The sequence below is a fragment of the Equus przewalskii genome, chromosome 1, assembly GCF_037783145.1.
Source record: "Equus przewalskii isolate Varuska chromosome 1, EquPr2, whole genome shotgun sequence".
In the NCBI taxonomy this organism is placed as follows: Eukaryota; Metazoa; Chordata; class Mammalia; order Perissodactyla; family Equidae; genus Equus; species Equus przewalskii.
The window spans coordinates 60,382,427-60,406,943 of NC_091831.1; the positions used below are offsets into that span (position 1 = coordinate 60,382,427).

At 36.8% G+C, this 24,517-nt stretch overlaps 1 protein-coding gene across 7 annotated transcripts in view; it reads right to left on the reverse strand.

Moving 5' to 3' along the window:
- The window catches only part of MICU1 (mitochondrial calcium uptake 1), a 280,401-nt gene that overhangs the window by 41,870 nt on the left and 214,014 nt on the right, over window positions 1-24,517 (reverse strand). For all 7 annotated transcript variants that reach the window (XM_070565467.1, XM_070565458.1, XM_070565477.1 and 4 more), the window contains one exon: window positions 10,390-10,527. In XM_070565467.1, coding sequence (XP_070421568.1) covers window positions 10,390-10,527 — 138 coding nt within the window. The remainder of the gene's footprint in view (window positions 1-10,389; window positions 10,528-24,517) is intronic.

Genomic DNA, 24,517 nt, shown 5'->3' on the forward strand with positions numbered 1-24,517 from the left:
AGACAAATACCATATGATTTCACTCATATGTGGAACATAAACACACACACACAAACATACACACACATAGATACAGAGAACAGATTGGTGGTTAACAGAGGGGAAGGAGGTGGGGGAGGGTGAAAGGCGTAAAGGGTACATTCATACGGTGATGGATGGCAGCTAGACTTTTGGTGGTAACACGACATAGTCTATATAAAAGTCTAAATATAATGATGTACATCTGAAATTTACATAATGTTATAAATCAGTGCTACCTCAATTAAAAAAATTGACATGAAGCTGTTTACAGTGATGGCTGGATATCTTCAATGAAAATATTTCTAACTGTGCCCTCCAATTAGTCACAGTTATCTATTATGACACTTCCTAAATGAGCTGTAGCCATTTGATCTGTTATACATCTTAACAAGTAAGATCAGGGTCAGGACTTTGATTTTAATAATCTAATCATAGGCCAACTAAGCTTTTTGAGGCTTAAGCTAATTAAAGAATCACCAAAGTCAGTGATATACAGGGGAATGGTTTCAGAAGTTCGCAGAACCCAAACACTTGGGAAGCTGTTCATCATCTCAGTTTAAAACCTACTAATGAAGCAATTTGATACTTAACTTTAATCTGATGACACTCTGTGAAGAAATTCTTTTCAAGAGATGGTCAAAGATTTGCTGACCTCTAATTCTGCTTTCTATGATGGCTCAATAGAGTCGTTTTATAAATAGGGGCTTTGGGATTCCCCTGACAGGGAGGAAGATCTGTGCTATTTGTCTATTTCCCACATCTCACGCAACATGCTGTGATGGAAATGAATACAATTTCTAAGAAGTGAATAACACTGGGGAGACACTGATTTTAATGCTTTTTAATGAAGCATCAGGTCCTTAATGGATTGCAGATGTTGACCAGCTTCTGCTTAGTGCTGCTCCTCTTCTGATTTCCATTTCCCCAAACCACAGAGCCCAGGAATCCACATTAGGAACTCAGTAACAAGGAAACCTTAATATAGACAATCTATAGTACTTTCCTGGTACTCTCCAAACTGGGTCAATGGTATCTTTCTCATTTTTTTTTTAAAGGTTTTATTTTTCCTTTTTCTCTCCAAAGCCCCCCAGTACATAGTTGTGTATTTTTAGTTGTGGGTCCTTCTAGTTGTGGCATGTGGGATGCCACCTCAGTGTGGCTTGACGAGCAGTGCCATGTCTGCGCCCAGGATCTGAACCGGCGAAATCCCAGGCCGCAGAAGCAGAGTGCACGAACTTAACCACTCAGCTACAGGGCCGGCCCCTATCTTTCTCATTTTATCAATCAGACTAAGAGCTAAAATACTCTATGTTTGATTATGTCACATGATCTTTGTAGTTTTTCCTCCTAGAATCATAAGAACTTAAAAAACTTTTCATTGTGGAATATGATGACCATGTGGAAAGGTGCATAAAACATAAATGTACAACTTAACAAACTGTTATAAAATGAACACCCCCAAAACCTCAATTCAAGTCAAGAAACAGACTATCAGCATCCCCAAAACCTCCCTCCCTTCCCGCAACATGGCCCTTACTAACCAATCATAAGCCTCTTCTCCTCCCAGTGGTAATCACTACTCTGACTTTTTGGGGGTTCATTTCCTTGCCTTTTTTTTTTTTTTTAAAACAGCATTGCTATCTATGCATCCTTAAGCAGAAACAAGAGTTTAATTATGTCTGTTTTTGAACTTTATAAATGGAATCATGCACTATGCACTCTATTATATATGGCTTCTCTCTTTAAGATTTGTCCATGTTTTTGTGCATATCTGCAGTTCACTCATTTTTATTGCTATAAGTATTCCACTGTGTGAATATACCACAATTTGTTTATCTACTTTTTTTTGGCTGTTTCCAGTTTTTGGCAGTTTTTAACTGTGGTGCATCTGTATTTAAGCATTCATTAAAACATTTATGGAGTACCTACTACGTACCAAGCTCCATAATTTTTGGCAGTGAACTGGAAGGCCTATATTAGGTAATTTTTCCCTAACTGGAGGTCATTCTCTTGGCCTTGACTTAGAGCACCCAGAGGTAGGTCTCCTTCCTTACATGATTGCCATAGTATGCTATCTAATGTAAGCACTAGGCTAGAATCAACCTGGTCCCACTGCACCAGAAGCACAGGTTCTACAATATCACCTCCTTGTGGATGGATACACTAATACCATCTTCTTTTCCCTTCTATCAAAAGACACGCAGAGGTGGAAAAAAACCAAGTGTCCACTGATGAATGAATGGATAAAAAAAAAATGTGGTATATACATATAATGGAATATTATTCAGCCTTGAAAAGGAAGGAAATTCTGACACATGCTACAACATGGATGAACCTTGAAGACCTTATGTCAAGTGAAATAAGCGAGTCAGAAAAGGACAAATACTATATGACTCCACTTATATGAGGTATGTAGACTAGTTAAATTCATAGAGACAGAAAGCAGAACGGTGGTTGCCAGGGGCTGGGGGGAGGAGGGAATGGGGAGTTAGTGTTTAATGGGTATGGAGTTCCAGTTTGAGAAGAAGAAAAAAGTTCTGGAGATGGATGGTGGTGATGGTTGTACAACAGTGTGAATATACTTCATGCCACAGAACTATACACTTAAAAATGGTTAGAATGGTACATTTTGCTGTGTATATTTTACCACAGTTAAAAAAAAAAGACATGCTAACGCTTTTTTACTTTTCTTATTAAGGTGTGGACTTCCATAGGCAGGGGAGGATAGGGAGCTGAATTATTGAAAGGATTTTTAAGGCTAAAAGGTTAACATAAAATCGAAAACAGAAAACCATGGTAGAGGAAATGCTTCCTACTCTGATAAACAACCTCTAATGTTTGTTAGTTAATTTATTGCAAAACATCAAATACAACAGCTCGAGACCAGAGTGCTTACACTCAGAATTATTTGAGGACAATGGAGAGAACAATCTGAATTGAGTGGTTGTTCATTTGATGATTTAGAAAAATAGTGGAATACAAATCACATTATATCATTATTAAATCAAAGTATGCAACACTTTGCCTTTTATTATATAGATATAATATAAAATATTTATTGAGCACTAACAACTCAGCACTATGCCAGGAACAGTGAGGAAAATAAAACTGCGTTGGACATGGGCCTTGATTTTATAGAGCTTACAATTCAGATAGGCTTCTTAAAGAAAAGATGATGCCAGTCACAAAATTCTTATTTCTCAGTAACTACCTTAGTAAAGAATCCAAAGTGTTATTAGAATCAAACTAGAATAACACTATAACTTGAAGTTTGGGAATGGAAAGTGAAAGGATATGCTTTTTCAAGTTGAGTTGTTCAGACTAGTAGGCTATAGCTTATGCACAATCTATTGTCAAAAGGAAATACGCAGGGCTGGCCCAGTGGCACAGTGGTTAAGTTCGCACGTTCTGCTTCGGGGGCCTGGGGTTTGCTGGTTTGGATCCTGGGTGCGGACATGGCACTGCTTGGCAAGCCATGCTGTGGCAGGTGTCTCACATATAAAGTGGAGGAAGATGGGCACGAATGTTAGCTCAGGGCCAGTCTTCCTCAGCAAAAAGAGGAGGATTGGCAGATGTTAGCTCAGTGCTAATCTTCCTCAAAAAAAAAAAAAGGTAATATCCTTCTCTTAGGCTTGGCAACAAAGAGATTTTCTTGACATACTATGGGGAAGTAGAAGAAGGAGGAGTTATTTTATTCTGTGACCAACTGTTCAACACATCAGTTATCTATTTACCTTTGGAAAGATGGACTTATATAAAACTTGGCTCTAGATGATTAAAAAAAGAAGATAAGATTAACAGTACTATGTGGACAGCAGAAACACTTCTTTATTTTGCTTAAAAAGGAATTTAATATTAGGAGGTTGTTAAACAAGCAAATAGAATTATCTTTCAAAACTAAAAGCAAATGATAAAATGTTCAGAAGAAAACAAAAATATCTTCATGACCTTGGGTGAGGCAAAGAGTTCTTAGATATGACACTAAAACACAATCCATAAAAGAACAAAATCGATAAATTAGACTTCATCAAAATTAAAAACTTTTGTACTTCGAAATATTGAGAAAATAGAGAAATCACAGACTGGGGGAAAATATCTAAAAATCATATATCTGATAAAGGATTTGTATCCAGAATTATGTAAAGAACTCTTACACCTCAATAATGAGATAATGATAACCCAATTAAAAAATATTTGAGACATCTTACCAAACAAGATATATGAATGGCTAATAAATACAGTGTTCAGGATAATCAGTCATGAGGGAAATGCAAATTAAAACCACAAGACACCACTACACACCTATTAGAATGACTGTAATAAAAAAGACAGACAATAAGAACTTTTGATGAGTATGTGAAGAAACTAGAACTCTCATATATTCCTGTACATGTAACATGAAATGTACATGTAACATTCCTGAAATGTCACATGGTACAGCCACTTTGGAAAACAGCTTGGCAGTTTCTTTAAAAAAAAAGTTAAATATAATTTTACCATACAACCCAGCCATTCCACTCCTAGGAATCTCCTTCTGAAAGGAAAACATAGGTCCACATAATGACTTGTATGCAAATATCCATAGCAGTGTTATTCATACTTGTCAAAAAGTGGAAACAATTCAGATGTTCACCAACTGATGAATGGATAAACAAAATGTAGTATATCCATACAATGGAATACTACTTACTCTTCAGCAATAAAAAGCAATAAACTACTAATATAAGCAACAAATGGATGAACCTCAAAAATATTATAATAGGTAAAAGAAGCCAGACACAAAAGACTACATTATTATATGAATGCATTTATACGAAATGTCCAGAAAAGGCAAATCTATAGAGACAGAAAGATTTATGGTTGTCTGGGGCTAGGGGGGAAATGGTGATTGATGGAAAACTAGCATGATCTTTCAGGGTTGATGGAAATGTTCTAAAACTGGATGGCAGTAATAACTGTATAACTCTGTAAATTTACTAAAAATCATTGAATTGTACACTTAAAATGGATGAATTCTGTGGTATATAAATTATACCTCAATAAAGCTATTAAAAAAATAAAAAGCAGTTGTAGCAGATGAAAAGGGGTAGGGAAAATCTGGCTTCCTCTGGAGTCAGCTGTAAAGCCAGATATCAAGTGCTGACAGGCCATGGGCGAGTGCAAACACGCTGTAATGGATGATTTCTTGCCTTGTCTTTTAATCAGTTGTAGCAAATCCATCTACCAGGAATCAATCCAGTTACCTGAGTTCATTCTATGGCCCACTCAAAAGATAAAAGTCTTCCTTCTTCCTTATATGCTATGCCTCTCACCAATCTTATCATCTGCTCAATCTCCTGCTTAGTTTTTAAAAATATTTTAATTATTTTTCTACCAGGTAATATATGAATATGGTACAAAGTGTTATACAGTACAGAGCAATTCTTCCTCTGCCCCTGGCTTCCAGTCTCTCTCCCTACATGTGGTCACTGTTACTAATTTCTTGGGTACCCTTTCTGAGGTATTACCGTGCCTGTCTTGCTCCAATAAAGCATCTTCCCACTGCAAACCCCAGACTTCTCTTCAACTGGTGCCTGGCAGCAGGGAGGAATTACACCATGTCCATTACTTACATTTCTATAAGTATCTAATTGTCCTGAAACAGCACTTTCTTCATAAGTTCATTCCTCCTGCTCATAAAATATTGGTGATTTCCCACTGTCAACTGGATAAACCCCAAAATTCTTAGCCTTGTATTCAAGGTCCTCCACAATCTGCTTCCGTAACTTACCTTTCCAGCGATCTCTCTAAGAACCTCTAGGATAGAGCCTAGTAACACTGGTTTTCTTGTTTCCCCAAAACCCTTGTGCTTATTCAAATTATGGGAATAAGGAGGGACAGTAAACAGTAGAAAGAAAATGGACTCTGGAATGAGATGGTCCTGGCTTTGAATCCTGGTGCCACCTCTTAAGATACTGTATGATCTCTGACAAATAACTAAGGCTGAGAAAAATATTTTTCATCTGAAAAATGGGAGTTTGATCCATCAAGCAGGATGTGATAATTAGGGAAAAGATAAGTAAAATGCCTAGTACATAGAAGATACTCAGTAAGTGGAAGGTCGAAAGACTTTAGTAAGCTGGCAGGCTTATAGCTGTAGAACCAGTGGCAAATGAATTTACTCAACCTCTGAAATATACTCTCTTCTCTGGTATGTGTAGGACCTTGAGGGAAAGGAAATAGGGGAAAGGTTGAAGTATATGAAACTAACTGTGGGGGAAAACCAGAAATATAAAGGGGAAAAATCCATAAAATTAAATCTCTTAATAGTAACTCACAGTTAATTTTTCCTTTGGGGGAAGCACAGGTTTCAAAGCTAATCAGTAGAATAAAGCAAATCGGTGAAGTTTAGTCTTTTTAGTTTAGTTTTTTTTTTTGGAGGAAGATTAGCCCTAAGCTAACTAATGCCAGTCCTCCTCTTTTTTGCTGAGGAAGCCCCGCCCTGAGCTAACATCTGTGCCCATCTTCCTCTATTTTATACGTGGGACGCCTACGACAGCATGGCATGCCAAGTGGTGCCATGTCCGCACCCGGGATCCGAACCGGCGAACCCCAGGCCGCCGAGAAGTGGAACGTGTGAACTTAACTGCTGCGCCACCGGGCTGGCCCCTAGTCTTTTTAGTTTAATGGCAACACCTCAAACGTTTTACTACATAGTGACTTTGGTGGGTACCTCACAATTGGAGCTAGAGTTTTTCAAGGGCTATGCTAGCAATGTTTCTAGAGCTTGATATTCCACAAGGCCCATAATGTGGTTCAATTCTCAAATATCTGCAAGAATAAGTGAATAGGAGAGCCCACATGAATATCATCCACAGGGAACATGAAAAGTTAATAATCTAATAGTCTTAATATAACTGCTTGATAAGTTCTAACCCTTCTTAATGGCTAGTAGCAGTATTAATAAGCAGTGATATACACAGAAGGCTGTTAGGGATAGGGCTGTAAGAGGACACACATAGCAAAAGCAAATACCTTTATAACATCTGCTTGTCGAAATCCTACTCTGCCTTTAAGGCCAAGTTCAAATTCTATCTCCTTCAAGAATTCTTACTCAGTCTTTTCAGTTGGTTCTAATCTTTCTCATTGGTGCTCCCAGAAGATCTCATATCTTTATTAGGGTACTTAATACATTCATCAATGCATTTGACAAACATTTGCTTATTAACACAATACTGAGGATGGAAAAGATGAGTAAGACACTGCTGTCAAGAGGCTCAAAGTTGACTGAGTTGCCTTGTATTATAATTATTTATTATCTGTCTCTCTCCACTAGCAATGTTAAGTTCTGTGAGGGCAGAGACATGATTTTGCTCATTATATTCCCAATATTTAGAAGAATGTTTGAAACACAGTAGGTGCTCAACAAATATTGAATATGAAATGATGTAGTTCTCTGCATACATATTTTTTTCTTACTAGACTATTACAGACTAAGTATTTCTTGAGGATAGGTGATGTTTTTTGTTTATCTTTTATCTTTCTCACAGCATCTGGCTTAGTGTTTTGCATATAGCAATGTCTGCATTGAACTGAACTGTAATTTTCAATTTATCTTTAAGTGGATTTTCTAAATTATCAAAGTTTGCATCTTCTGCACTTTTAAGCACATAGAACCACCACTGGGAATTATATTTATCAAGTCTCAGAAAACTCTTTTAATGAGGAGAAGATGACAATTTTGAGGATGGAAGGTAAGGAAATTTTAGAGCTGAGTCAGGTTTGACCTAGAAGAAGAATTCATAGGAAAAAGAATATTGAGGGGAATGGGGAAAACTTGGTAGAAAATAGGGACTAATCTTTAAAACGAATCCAAAATAAAACATGTTCCCCATAAAAGAAAAGAAAAGAAAACTCTTCGTTAAATAAAAAACATGGCGGTTACCCAGAACATGAATAAAGTAATTTTTCCAGGCAGAGTAAGTCTCCCAATTCTTCAAGCTTCTACTCAGGCACAAAACAATGAGAGAGACTGATGGGGCACAGCCCCTCCAGAGCAGTGGCTCACATGCCTAACTGCACATTAGAATCACCTGGGGAGCCTTTTAAGCAATACTGATGCCTAGACCCAATGAGCTTCTGATTTAATTAGTTTGAACAGGGCCCCAACAACCACATTTCTCAAAATGTCCCCAAGGGATCCTACTGGGAGACCAGGGTGGAGAAGCACTGCTTTAGAGGAAGAGTATTGTTAAAAGAATAGAACTTTGCCATGGAAGGACAAGATCTGGAATAGGCAGCCTTGGACTTTAGTCCAGGGTCTGGGTGGGTCATTAATTTTCTTTCTCTCTGTCTCTATATTCTCAAAGGCAAAATGAGATCTAACAAGACTGTTAGAAAGACAGAAAAAAAAATTGGCTGTGAAGCACTGCATGGTCATTAATATGCAAATATTTATTTAATACCACCACTAGGACCTTTTAGGTCTGGTTTGATGTTTTGTACAGAAAATGATTAACATCAGTCAAATGAAAACTCACATTTTCACATCAACAAATCCAAAGTGGAATAAAAGAAGCAATTAGAAAGCAGACGGTGATTGCCCTTTAACGGGACATGGTCTAGAGAGATGGACTGCTAACTTTAGGAGCAAAGGCCCTTCATTAACTCTCATTTTAGTTAACTGCCCTGTTCACAAACTATTTAATCAACATGAGAGGACAATCAATCTCAATCTCCTTGCTAAAGCAGGCTAGAAATTCTGGGCCTGAGGCAATTTAGCACCCCAGATTTTTATCATCTGACAAAATTTGTCCTTTCATTTTAGAGATCTTTTGCAAGGTCTTCAGGTCCTAAATTAACTCCTGCCAAAGCTAAAACATTCCTTCAAGGGAGGTGTCTCTAATACCCAATTTATTGCTTTTAAATATAAATTCATAATAAAACATGAATTAGCCTATCATGATAGGTGATTATTTTAATGTCAAAGCAATGTCTGGACCAAACTTTAAAAATAAGTCCTAATGCATTCCTTATGCAAATGCTATACTTCCAGCATAGGGGTTAAAAAATCCACCTAAATATTTGTAATCAATTTTCTGAAATTACAGTTTCTAACAGACACGAGCTGGGTACTGGGTTGTGTAGAAGTTCTCTCTGGGAGAGAAGTATTGTCTTCTTGTCACTTTCAATTAATGATGAGTCTTCCCCTATAGCCAAGGGAACACCTTGGGACAGGCTGGACTGAGCTCAGAGAAGCTGACACTTCCTCTCAGAGCCCAGCCTGTCCTCAGTTGCAGTCCATAGCCTGGTTCAGAGGTCCTTTCACCTTTTCAACATCCAAGACAAGGAGGAAAAAGTTTAGCTGATAAGAACTGCTTTCCACTAAATTGGGGAAATGCGATTCATGCAAGATTTCCTGCACAAAGACTAATAACTAAGAAAACTGAGACAAGCACTACCAATCCTATTACTTATTTTCAGTTATTGAATCTTTAAAGCTAGGAGGGCCCTTACAGCATGCATCTAGGACAAGTCTCACAATTTGTGAGGCCAAAAAGGATGAGAGATTTGTCTAACGTCCATGGAAACCTCTGAGGAAGGACTTGAACTCAAGTCTTCCAGCTCCATGTCTACCATCCCACACTACCTTGGCAGTCTCTCATGGAGCATTTTTAGTGCCTGGTCAGTTTCCTGGTCATGGCCAAATAGTAATCACTGTCAGCTGGAAAGGGTATTGCGCTGAGTATGAGAACATCTGGCCCTAGCATTGGGGCATGTATGTGTGTGTATGATCCTTAGCAGGTCTGACCTCTTAACCAGTTTCTGCTTCAGTTTGTCCATCCCACCCCCTGGCAAAATCCCAGGTGCTGACTCAGTTCTACCATGTGCCTCTTCCTGCACCAGGTGCAGCTGGTGTTGAAAGGTATCCAAGAGCAACGTTGACCAGTACCACCACAAATCCATGGTCTCCAATTTCACTGCTGCTCAAAAAGGGTCAATTATCTCTTCCTGAAATCCCTAATAATCTTAGTATCAGTCTTTTTGCTTCTCCACTTGCTCCTTTCCAACTGTCTTGCTAATCATCTCTATTTGGATAGTCCACAGGCATCATAAACTCAAAATGTCTACAACTGAACTCTATCTTCCCCTGTAAACCAGCCTCTCTTTTTAAATTCTCAGTCTCAATTCATGGTGCCATCCTTCGTCTGAACAAGAAACCTAGGGTTCTGGGCTCTGCCCTCTTCCTCATCCACTGCTTATTTTTTCCAGGTATCAGAGATGAACTAGTCATAATCTTTGATTCAGGACACTCTGATTATATTAGTACCTTTGCAATAATTATATGTTCTCATGGTTCCTCTTCTTCCTCTAGGCGAAGATACCTACCTTTCCCTCTTTGAAGTGCTTCTTCAGCTGCTTCTGCATGGCAGTCAGCTTCTTGGACTGTACCCCACTGTAGGCCAGGAGCATGCCACCAAACTGCCTCTCAGAAATTTTCCCATCCACAGGATCGTGGCGTTCAAACTGAGAGGGAAACAGAAAGAGTGTTCTTGGGGTGTATTTTAAAGTATTTTGACATGGAATGTGGAATGATCAACTGTGTTGAATGGCAGAAAACAGTTAATGGAGGGGACTGTATTTCTCAACTGTAATTCTCTCCAAGATTTGAAAAAATTAATCAGAAACAGAAGAACTGGGTTCTTATTCCAGTTCTGCCACTAATATTTATGACTTTAGGAAAGTTACCCAACTACGCTGAGCCTCAATTTCCTCATGGATAAAACAGAGCTGCTATAACATCCCATATACCTTACAGATCAGGAGCAGCCTTGTGGGATAAAAACAATGTTAAAACTCCATTCAAATTCATAAGTAATATTATTAGTAATAAGTGCTCTCTGGATCATCCATGTCCCTGCTACTCAGAGAAGACTTAAAAGTTAATTATTACAAGTTTGATCAATTATATATATGTGAAGTCATATCAGCTCCTCAATCTGTACTTGATCTTGTTACACACTCAGACCTCTAAGGATTTCAAAGAACAACAATGCATTTTCAAGTTTCCCCCCAAATGGTAATCAAATGCAAGGACATCAACAGAGCCTGAAAAAAAAGTATAGTGTAGGATGCCTTAATTAGATATGCTTACTTACCACAAAGCTACTGAAAAACCACTAAATATATTTAAATATGCAGATGGAAAGGTTAAGTATAAAGGACCTCTAGCTAATCCAAGTAATATCAGAAAACTAAGATTTTCACTTAAAAATAGAGACAAGAAAGTTATCTTAGTACCAGCTGCAGTGTTAATGATACGTATAAATGCATAAATAATAAAATGGCTAAAGATGGGCCCAGAAACCAATTAGAAAGTGAAATGATTTGAAGATGGTAAAATTTCCCCATGGTTTTATTGGAAAATAACAGTTACCAGGAAACTCAGATTCTATGTGGCAGGGCATAATTCTTTTCTCATAAGAGGGGTATACCTAGACATAAGACATTGCTAAGTAAGGTCACATCAACAAACACTTTCTGAATGTCTACTAGTTGTCTAGCACTGTGTTAGTCATTGTAGGGTACAGGAAAGAAGGAGAATATTCAGTTTCTGTCCTTAAGGACTTCACCATCTAGTATGGAGATAAGACTTACATATGAGACACAAAATAAGGACGCATGTAGTCAAGGGTGAAATTCTCTTTCAATTCTCATTTCTTCTAGCTTGGTAAGTTGATATATACCTTAATTTGTTTCCTCACAGGTGAGACTGTATCACTGAGCAAGACACAAGAACTACATTTTTACAATAGCAAATGTTTACTGAACATGTACTATGGGCCAGGTACTTGATCCATATATTTTATTATTTAATCACTGTAACAACCCTACGGAGTAGATATTATCAACTCCATTCTATAGATGACAAAACTGAGGCAACATGAAGTTACATGTGGCAGAGCTGGGATTCAAGCTCAGCTCTGTCTGGATCCAAAGACTATACCTGAATATAACACCATTTTGTCCTTCTAAGCAGTAGTACATATTCATCCTACAGGACAGTACTACGCTGTTTTGGATAAACTTATACAGCCATGGGGCTTAGTCATATTTAAATGACAAGCAAAACTATTTCCCAAGAAATCAACATCATCAATTTTAAGTGAAGGTCTCTTTTATAACTCAAACCACTCAATATTTCATGTTTATCACACAATCACTTTTATGGACCTGATTAATTTTTTGACAATACCAAAAGTTTTCAGGATTTAATTTAAGTTTGATTTATGGTTCAGTTTACCATCCTGAAGCAAAATGGAGGACTGATGAAATTTTTGCAAATAGGCATAGTTTCTGCAAGGTTTAAATCAGGTTTTCAGGGAAATGTGATTCCCAGGCAAAAGGTGGAGATGCATGGTAGTTCATCTATGAGCTGCTTCTTCAAGGCAAGAGAAACAAAGCTGTGGTCCCTGCTCTCCAGGCTAGGCTTTAACAACTTAGGGTGCTCATTTTACCCTTATCTGGGAGATTTCATAGCTGTGGAGAAATCTTATATATTTGAATTAGATGAGTCTGAAGCTTTATCCCACAAGATAGATTCAAGGCTGAAATGTTTCTTGTTTATCATGTTGGCAACAGCAGCAGTGTGCTCAAGGCTTATGAAAGGCCTGTATTTGTCTGTTTTCCATAGGGACATAAAGCCTCACCTCTGTTATGTTTCAAAGACAGTAAAGACAGTTTCCAGTGGAGATCCCCAAGTAACAATTCCAACGCTCACATCAGCATTTTTATTAACGTTCTCTGAAACTCAGACTTTTTCTATTATTATTATTGTTATTATTTTGATGTGATTGGAACCTGAAACAGGGCTTAAAAACTATAAAAATCAAGTTCATATTGTATGGCCTACTTCAAAGTTTACTACCTCCTCTGTAATTTGATTTTGGGAAACATCCCTGCTTTTAGGTTTTTAGGCTCTTCTGAGGCAAGACTGCCTTATTTCTGAGGTCTTAAACATGGCTAGAGGAGGTAGGAGAGAGCCGTTTCTCTTCACACACAGAAACGCTAATGAAAACTGACCCAAACTAATCTGTTAGTCATTCAACATTTATTAACTCAATACCCACTGTGCTAAGGCTAGGGAGCTTCCGAGGTAGTTTCTCAAGGACTTCCATTAGGGCTAATTTTTCAAGGGCAATAGTTACACATCATGTAGCTCCAGGGATGAAGTGTGTATCTTAAGCCTACACAATCCTATGGGTGCCTTCCTGGAGCAGCGTTATGAATGTAAGCCCCAAGGCCGTGAGAGGGTCTTTGGGGAAAGACATAGGTTATTACCAAATTATCACAATGTAGAAAGCTTCTAATTATATATTTGGAAGCAATTCAAATGATTGACTTGTGTTTTACTTAGCCAAATGCTGATAAAGCCTCTTATGTTCCACCTCCATGACAATTAATAAATTCCATTCTATTTGATCTTATGGCACAGAACGTGTGCATTCCAGCACACTACCCACTAACCTCATTGTTTTTCTGTATCTAGGAAGAGAGCTCAACAGCCTAGCATTTTCTCTTCTGCAAGCCAGTGCCACTTTCTCAAATGGATACAAGCTGTTGGCTCCCTGTTGTTCCCCAGGGGGCTGCAGGGCAGGCAAAGTAGGGGCCAGAGAAGATGAGCCAAAAAACTGTCCGCAAGATTTTCCTGGCTTTCTACCAACACTGTGCCTCTTGTTCCCACCTTGCCCCCTGTTGAGAAAAGGAACAGTCTTTTGGGAGGACAGATGGTCTCTATATATCTAGATGAAATGATTTACAGAAGACAGGAAGCCAGGAAGAGAAGAAAACCTGTATTATGAACAAAAGCCAAAATAAGATTAGAAAAATAGTAAAAGGAAAAAGGAATCAGTGTCTGCAGGTGGGTCTTGATTTATTAAGGACTTTCAAGGTTAATATATTCCAACAAAATTAAACTTCAACCTTATTCTCTTTCATAAAATTATCTTCCAAGAGACTTTATCTATCCCTCAGAGTAAATCCTGCCATTATACAAGTATTTCAAAATGATAATTTTCTTGATAGGCTTTCTAGTTTCTGAACTGTACAATTCAAGTAATGCACAGTAATCTCACACCACTTAGCTGAACACATCTATGTTTTTCAATCTGACAGAATTTGGCTTTTGAGATCTAACCATGCTACTACCTGGAGTCTCAGAACACTGTCTGTTATGCCCATCAGAAGGAAAAATGATTACAGGCAAAGTTCTCTACTGCAAACCCACCTAGTGAGCAGGACATACATATTTCATAGTTTGAATGTAAAATCTTATATTTCTAAAATTGGCAGGAGACATCAGAGAGCCCCAAGTCAAACTGCCTGGAGCCTAAATTTTCCTGATCTTTAAATCTAAGATGCATCTTCACTGTGAACACTAATATGATTGTCTTTTGGCTGAGTAAGAAGGCCCATAATTTGGAACAGAGGCAACATAGTTCAGTGCCCTCAGCAAGGCCCAAAACAATCCATTAGAGTCTGGGACCATGAGATTATAGATTACTAAACTAGCTGCTAGATATTTTCTTCTTCAAATCTGAGGATTATTTCCACTTTAAGAAAGTTCACGCTGATGATCAAATCCGACTAAATGACATGAGTACCAATCATATAGTTAGACCAAGAAAAGGCTAACTTTCCAGTCTGATAGTCAAAATTGGGAAGATAACAAGACTGATGCATAAACTTATTACGGGATAATAAAAACCAGGGTATATTTGACTGAGGGTGTTGGGAAAAACATTACAGATCTGGAACAAAAGGTTTGATCAGTTTTGGTTTCATTCCACAGAAGGTAATACATTAAAATGACTGGGAATATGGGCTTTAGAATCAGCGAGGCGTAGGTCTGAATTCTGGCTTGAATCCATACTTACTGCTGTGACTTTATGCAAGTGGCTTACTCCCTCTAAGGCTTCAAAATCTTTCCACCAAAAAAATGGAGATAATATTCACAACCTCAAAGTGTTGTAAGGATTAAATGGGATAATACATGTAAAGAAATTAGCAGAGTTTGGTGCATAGTTAGGATTCAATAAACATAGCAATTAATATTTTTATCACCATGATATCACTTCCCAGGAAGCTAAAAGCCTCTAGACTATTCTGTTCTTAGTGAGTATTAACTAAGTTCAATTACTAGTTCTCACTATTCTTTCCATAATTGCTTTCGCCCAGTCTCTGTTTACAGAACACTACTTTCACATTTGATGTGCAGAAAAAAGTAAATGCAACACATTTTACTTATTATTCAACACATTAGAATGATTTCAAGATTAAACTACTCAGGGCTGGCTGAAGCAGCACACCAACTTAATAAGTCCTGTACCCTGACCATACATTACCAGACAGAAAACTTGCAGTGAAGGAGGTGCTCAATAAATATGTATCGAGTGAACACTGACAGAATATCAGAAAATAATTCACAACTCTCTGTCCTATTGTTGAGATGATTTCCTACCTGAGGCAAGGACTACCTCTCCATGTCTCCCTTAATAATATTTACTTCCACAATACTGATAAGGATACTCTTGAGAATGTCATTAATTATGGCTAATCAGTAACATATTTGAGTGCTTACGACCTGCCAGGTGTTATCCTAGGAACTTACCTTATATCATCCTCATAATGCTCTGTAATGGGTATTATTATTACTTTATTTTGTAGACAAGGACACATAGGCAGAGAGAAGTTAAATAACTTGCTCACACAGTTAATCTGGGGAGAATTTCTCTCTGGTCTCAATTAAAACAGTTGATTTGTTCTTATTGTAAAGACACCATGAATCATGTTTCCCTTTTTATCCCACTTACTAGACACTTAGAGTCAAGTTTGAGGCCCACCTCTAAAAAGAACAGGAGATTTTATGACATATTTTTCATAATAACCTTACTTCTGGCTTTCTCTTAACCTCTTCTTTCTTTTAACTTTCATTTCTCAGTGATTTTTAATGTACTTTTGTCTCACTGAATGTATATATATATATATATATATTTTTAATTTAATTTTTTCTGAGGAAGATTAGCCCTGAGCTAACATCTGCCGCCAATCCTCCTCTTTTTTGCTGAGGAAGATTGGTCCTGAGCTAATATACGTGTCCATCTTCCTCTACTTTATTTGTGGGGCACCTGCCATAGCACGGCTTGATAGGTGATAGGTAGGTCCGCGCCCAGGATCCAAACCGGCAAACCCTGGGCCGCAGAAGTGGAGTGTGTGAACTTAACTGCTATGCCACTGGACTGGCCCCTGAATATATTTTTTAAGGCTTTCTTAAATCCTTTCTTGAACAAGCCAAGAAGTAAAAAAATACATATTGGTGTTAGACATCTAGGTTGTTTTAATTTTGGTTACAATAAATACCACCACTGGGAAAAACTTTTTCTGTACTTATTTTTTCATCATTATTTTTGGGCTCACCTCTAGAAATGGAATTATGAAAAAAAATCTATAGACACTTTAAAATTTTTTTATTGTGAAATACTTGATCTATACAAAATAATATACATAATAGATAAGTTATGGAGCATAATAATAAAACACCCCACCGGGAACCCTCCACTTAACCTGAGAGAGGAAGCAGCAGCACAACAGTGGAAGCCCGTCCCTCTGCCTCTCCTAAGAGGTAACCGCCATCTGGATTCCTTTTTCTATTGGCTTTTTCTTTAGTTTAAAACATATGTTTTTGGGGCTGGCCCCGTGGCCGAGTGGTTAAGTTAGCGCGCTCCGCTGCAGGCGGCCCAGTGTTTCGTTGGTTCGAATCCTGGGCGCGGACATGGCACTGCTCATCAGACCACGCTGAGGCAGCATCCCACATGCCACAACTAGAAGAACCCACAACGAAGAATATACAACTATGTACTGGGGGGCTTTGGGGAGAAAAAGGGGAAAAAAATAAAAATCTAAAAAAAAAAACAAAAAAACATGTTTTTGTCCCTAAACAATACATTGTTTATTTCTGCTTGCTTTTGAACTTTTTCTCCTGCAATTTGCTGTTTTCAATCAACGTTATATTTCTAAGATACATACATGTTGATGTATTTAAGTGTGCTTTTCATTTTTCTCTGTTACAGATATCTATTGTTTGAAAATACCACTACTGATTTATCAGTTTTCCTATAAATGGACATCTAAGTTATTGGCAGCTTTTTGCCATTACAAACAATTCTGTTATGAACATTTTTGTATCAGTGTCCTGGTGAAACAGGAACAAGAGTTTCAAGGCTAGGGTATATATCTAGAAGTGGAACTGCTGGCTAATTAAGATAATATCCAATTATTTTCCAAAAGAATCACACCAATACTTTTATCAGCGATGTATAAGAGCTCTCATGGCTTCACATCTTCACCAGCATTGGTATTGTCAGACTTTTTATTTTTTGCCAGTCTAGTGTGTGTAAAAATGGTAGGTATAAACACTTTAATGCCCTTGATATATATTGCCAAATTAATTTCCAGAAGATGTATCAATTTGCAATCCCAATAGGATATAAATGTCAAGGGCATTTCTCAGTGCCCTTGACAACATCAAGTATGATGATAAAACAAATCTTTCCTAGAGGAAAAATGCTAATTCATTTTTATTAATATTTCTTTGATTACTAGTGAGACTGACCAATTTTTCCAACATGTGTACTGTCTGCTCCAGTCTGCTGACTTTTTAACTGGTCTGAATGGGAATTAAGACTAAAATTTGGGGTCATTTAAGCCTAATTTAACCAGATTTCCCTTATTGAGGGAATAATCTTAAGTAAATTCAGTCCTGTTAACTTCCTTTTTTGTTTAAAGGTATAAAATTAGCTATAAAGCAATGGAGAAAGCAAGGAAGAAATAGTTAAGTTCCAAGGAAAGAAGTCTAAAAGGGCTATTATACTTACTTTGAAAAATTCTTTAGATTGTTAAAGAATAATCCACATTCTATCATCATAGTAGCAAACACTTACATTGCTCTTATTATGTGCCAGATCCTGTTCTAAGTGCATTCCATACATTAACTCACATAGCATTTTGAATTATACAAAATTTGTGTGGTTATTTTTCCTTAAGATATGACTTTGATCAATATGAACAAGACTTAAACTCTGGCAAAATTAACTATTTAATATTCCAATAAATCTGTGAAGTTAATGCTCCCGTGTAGAATCGCTACATAGGGTCAGTCTCAAAGCTATTTTTTACTTTAAAATAACTCTTTCAGCAGGCAGTAGATCTTATCATTTCCAATTTCTATTTTCAATAGCCATTTTATTTCAAATCACAGTAACATGAACAAGCTTAGTCTTGCACTACATATTCCTTTGATATTTGAGGCCCAATATTATTCAGAGTTCAAGGACATTCTTCTTTTCATCACAAGATCACAAGAGTTTTGGAAATAGAAAGACTGTCTGTTGGAAAAAAACGTAAAAGCTCCAATTTTAGAAGATAAGAACCAAGAACTATCATAGTAGGAAAGCAAAGTGCTATTTTCTCTCCCCTGAGTGTCAGTTTGTCTCCCTCTGACTGCATCATTTCTGTAGCTAGCTCTCTGGAATCGACTGTCTACGTGAAAATACAACATATCTCCCTATTGCTTTGTCCTAGCATTGTTGACAGTGTGTCAGCATTCATGAGATAGGTGGAAATTTAGCTTGTTCTACTTGACGCCTAATGACCACCACACAAGGCTTGATGTGCTGATTTTACCTAAAGGTGTGGCAAACTGTGGAAGGTAGCAGCCAGCGTGCAAAGCTGTTAAAAAAAAAATGATGATAAGTAAGATATACAATTTATTTGGGTTTTGATATACTCATAGTTGATTGCTTCCTCATCTTAGTAAGTGGCTGAATAAAGAAAAAGAAAAGTCTTAACAAGATGTTAGCAAACCAAATCCAGCAACATATAAAAAGGATTATACAAGACCAAGTGGAATTTATCCCATAAATGAAAGAATGGTTTAACATCTGAAAATCAATTAATGTAATATACCATGTCAATAGAATTAAGGTAAAAAAACTACATGATCAAAAAAAGGGGAAGAGAGTGAAGAAACTAAAAACCAAGTCAAATATCTTTTAAAAGCAATCTTGAGGAGAGAGGCAAAAATTTCTTATTACCATTTTCATATGAGAATATAGGTAACTTCTCTCATTACAATTATTGGAGAAAACTCTCTAAGTCAGTAGACAGTAATCATCGGCAAATGATCAGAGTATCAAAATTTGCCTAATAAAGGCAAGGTGGGTATACATTTTTAGTAGGCCCCAGAATGACGCAAATTAGCCGTAAACTCACTAAAGTTTGCAATATAAACTCCCCCAAGCTGTGCTGATCATGTGCCTAATGCTTTTTCACAGCAATAAAATATAAACATAAAGCCTTTCAATAGCAAGGGGAATCCAATCAATTTTAGACATTCTGTATTCCAAAAGAGCCTTTCCTGAGGACTTGCAATACCTCATGGCTCTAGAGAAAGACTTGTTTCATGCTAAGCATTTGGGTTTTCCTTTATTTTCCCTGAGATGTTGTCCCCCTTCTTATCTACTTGAACAAAGCCTGTCCTTTCTTGAAGTTAACTTCTGTCCATGGCCCTACTGATTATTCCAAAGCACACTCAACTTTCCTGAGTCTCCTGAGCTCTTACATCAGGCAAGATCTAGACCTCATAGAAGAGTATGCTTTGCACTGTATTATCCTTTATTTTTAAAGTGCCTATTTCTCTCTCATAATATTATATACCTTTTGAAGGAAGAATCTATGCCTTGTATTTTTTACTGTCATACCCAGAGCTGGGCCACACAGCATGAGCTCAATAAATAATTTTGGTCGACTGATTAAATCTCTTCCTCATTTATAAGCTTCACCTACAAATTCCGTATTTACCATCTACTAGGAGCATAAGACATACTTTCCAGCTTACACTCTTAAATACATACGGAGAGACTGTGCCCTTTCTTTAGAATTGGTAATTATTCCCAGGAAAAAAATTCCTAAAGTTGCCCCTAGAATTTCAAGGATATGGTTAGTTGTGGGCTCTGCTATGAAGTTCCATTTGCTCCTTTATCTGAGTCAGTTATATATCAATTTTCTCAATAATATTTAACTTGCATCTAAGAAACTAAAAGAAACAATAAAAACAGGTAGGTAAATCAAGAAGCACACAGGAGGATACAGACCAGACAGGCAATGTCAGACTCTGTAGGCTAAAGCAATTTGTAATCAGAGTCTGAAACTACGCTGGAATGATAAATTAGGTGAGAATGGCAGGCACATCTATTCATTCAAATGAAAACCACAAAAACCCATCAGTAAAGTTTCCCTTCTTCTGTCACCTGATATTAGAAAACTACCATATCATCAATTTTCGTAAAATTCAAGCCAGGATAGATGTTGAAAAATCATTATAGTCACACATTAGTCCATTAGGAAAAGGAATATTTTGATCGAAACACAGAGAGACCCACCCATCTAAATTAGAAGTCTGAATTGTAGGATCTATATTCAGCTGAAGATACTTATAGTAGTCTTTTTCACTTAGTCTTTACTAAAATTCTAGTTTGGTAGCCTCTGAGGAATACTTTATGCAGCACTATATACTCTCTGTTCTGGTTCTCTGGAAGGATTAAGATATTCTTCCTGCATCCATATCAGAGATCTTGATAATTTGTGGAATATAAATGAATCCACTATATTACAGGGGCAAGAATATAGGATTTGCAATCAGATTGACTTGGGTTTGGTTTTCCTTGGTCACTTACCAACTGTGAACTCATGGGCAATCTAACCTTTCCAAGCCTTGGTTCCCTCATTTGTAAAATGGGTATAATAATGTACTTTCCTCTTGGGATTATTGTCAGGGTTAAATTAGATAATACACGTGAATCAATCACCCTAATTAATCTTTTCTAAGATGTATTTGCTTATTTATATTTTTTACATTTTAATACCTCTGAAATTAATAAGCTTCTTACAATTGCTGTTGGCTAGGCAGCAGCTATGATGCTGTTGTCAGTGCCTGTACAAGCACGTCAGAGCTTGCAGAATGGGTGTCACTGCCTTGAAAGAAAATCCCAGATAACACTGGAGTATTCTGTTAAGAAATGCTGCATTACCAATGATTTTGATGGCTCAAAGGACAATATTGTGTGGAAAAAACAAAGACGTTCATGATTCTGAATCAAAAAGAAATTCAGATGAGTTGGACCCTGAATGTGAAGAAGTTTTAGACCAATTTATTTTGCTTAAAATTTCCTTTTATGTAGGTACAAGAATGATATACAATAATGATCTAAGCCTAAAGAAGTATTTTAATAGGTATTAACTAAATATTTCTAGGGTAAAGAAAGCATTTTTGTCATGGTTTACTTGAGAGCGTTTTTTTCTTTCTTAGTGGTACATAAACTAATGGTGCATCTTACCAATGTTTGTGTTTTAGATTCACTGAGATATGGTAGTACAATGCCTAGCACACACTAAGAGCTCAGTAAATGTTAACTGCTATGAATAATAGTATTATTAAAATAACAATAAACATTAGCTACAAATAATAATAATAATAATAATAATAATTTTATTATAAATAATAATATTATATATAATAAAAATAATATTATTATTTTTGGGTGCAGACATGGCACCGCTTGGCACACCATGCTGTGGTGGGCGTCCCACATATAAAGTAGAGGAAGATGGGCACGAGTGTTCGCTCAGGGCCAGTCTTCCTCAGCAAAAAGAAGAGGATAGGCAGCAGATGTTAGCTCAGGGCTAATCTTCCTCAAAAAAAAAAAAAAAAAGGAAACAAACTCTCTGTCCTCTACAAAGACAAACAGAGAAAAAAAAATTGAGAAAGGAAAGAAAAACTACAACTAATTAATTTTATTAACTCATTTCTACTTCACACGAACATTTTGCATGTTTATGAGAAGAAAAGGAAAAGAGATAGGCAAGAAGAACTTTGCTTAGCACATGGAAAGTTGAATTATAAACTCTCCCTATAAACACTAGACTTCTGCAAAAATTTATGAAAATAGAAATTGTAAGAATAAACTATAAGCTGTGCAGTTACCATATATGAGACACAATTAAACAAAATGGGCTGAAGGATAATAAGTACAAAATGCTTCCTATTCTCTCATTTGAGTTTCATGATTACCTTTGAAATAGGTGTAACAGTTACCGTCTCTATTTACATAAGAGGAACCTGAGATCTGAAGAGTTAATGGGACAAAGCCAAGACCATAACACAGTCTGGTGGGTTTTTAAATCACTCTACACAGATGGGTATTACTGGCATGATTACAGCCATGGTAAAATTATATAATATTATTTCTACAAGTGAGTGATTTAAAAAGCCCATGACTAGATGCTGATTTTAAGATCATATAAGTATACATAGTCCTAATAAATATGAAAAAAATGTAGTTAGGTAATTATAAGTTAAATTGTTAGTTTATACCCAGGAGGAGACAGCATCGTTAAAAATAGTAATTGCTTGATGTTGTCTACAGAACAGACACAGATGCAAAATATGAAAAAATCAATTGTGGCTCAGTTAGAAAAAAGCTGTGTTGAAAGAATCCATCATGACAACTCTCTCTATGTTCCCCAAAAGCTAGTAGTTTAACTGAGAGAAACACAGGTCTATTATCCTAGAACAATAAATCAGTTAAGGTTATATCTGTTTTCAGCCGTTTGAACTGAGCTAAATATTACATTGCACATTCTCAAAATTTTACCTTACTTGGAAAATACTAAAAAACTACAGTTTAAGGGTACTATCTTTAAAATTAGTAACACATTCTATTCTTCGGTATCTAGAGCTTAAATCTCAGTTTATCTCACTTCTTGAAATGACCCATCCCTTTTTGATTAGCTTAATCTTGTTGCCCCTCTTAATTCTGGACCATTCAGAAAGCCATTGCATAGGCAATGAGTTCATGGTCATTAGGTACTACGAAACTAGTTAATATTCTTCAATATACTAAAAATTATGTTTGAAACTGCCAATTTTTTAGAAGAAAAAGTGGAGAGCTAGAAAGTGAAACAATATACTACAGAAATTAGAATTCAGGTTAAGTTGACTGACAAGCACAAGGACAAATGCAAGGAAGACTGGGAGACTGAAGCTTAGAAACATGTAGCTCACTAAAGCTTTAACAGAGAAAGTAGGAAAAAATGATGAGTCCAAACACACGCAGGCGAAAGGCAAAGTATCTAATGGGCAAGACTGCAACAGTATCATTTTCTTTCTTTTTTTTTTTGAGGAAGATTAGCCCTGAGCTAACATCTCCCGCCAATCCTCCTCTTTTTGCTGAGGAAGCCTGGCTCTGAGCTAACATCCGTGCCCATCTTCCTCCACTTTATATGTGGGACACCTACCACAGCACGGCTTGATGAGCGGTGCCATGTCTGCACCTGGGTTCCGAACTGGCAAACCCCAGGCCACAGAAGCAGAATGTGAGCACTTAACCGCTGCGCCACGGGGCTGGCCCCTCATTCTCTTTCATTAAAAAAAGAAAGAAAATATATGTTTCTCCTCTGAGAATAAGGAAATGGAGGAAAGTCATTAAATTCTTTTATTATGACAATGGTGAAAAACAGACAGAAAGAGAACTTGCTTTCTATTTCTACTGTATTCTAGGTTAACAATAAGTTAAGCTGTCCCTGGCTGGCAATTACATGTTTTAGAGTACCAAAGAGTAACCATCAACTGAGGTTATGTATTAAATCCCTCAGAACTGAAGCGTTGGTTGTTTTTTTTTTAAGTCACCAAGCTAATTAAGATTGTTTTTCTTTTTATTGGATAGTTCAATCTGTTTACATTGAGGGTGATTATTGATGTATAAGGGCTTAATGCTGTCATTATATCACTTGTTTTCCAGTTTTCCTGCATTTCCTTTGTTTCTTGTCCTGTGTGTTTTGGCCTACCCAGTGAATTATGCAGTTTTTTTAATGCTGTGTTTCTTAGTTTTTTCCTTATTTATTGTGTCTCTGCTCTACTTTTTAGTTTAGTGGCTACCCTGAAGTTTGTATTCAGAATCTCATGCATAACATAGTCCATTTCCTGGTGGCCTCTTATTTCCTTAGTCTAAACTGATTTCATCCCTTTCCTCCTCCCCTGCTATGTATTATTCTCACATCTTATTCCAACTTGTGTTGTTTGTGGTTAAAGTGACAAGATTGTCTTTGTTTTTGGTGTTTTCCTTCCTTTACCCTAATGCTATAGTTGAATACTTGCTATCTTATTCTGATTCTATCTGTCTCCTTATTAAGATTGTTTTTCTTAAATGTTAGTTTTTAATTTTGTTTTTTTTAAAAGCAACTTAAGGGGTATAGAAGATACTTTTCAATTATGTGGTAGCCTCTCAGTTCTTAAAAAGAGCAAATTAGAATGTTTCATGCTTAAGCATATAGGTTCTTCAACATGGCAGTTAGAATAATCTAAACTATGATTCCTTTTAGGCACATGGAAGTCATTTGAAAT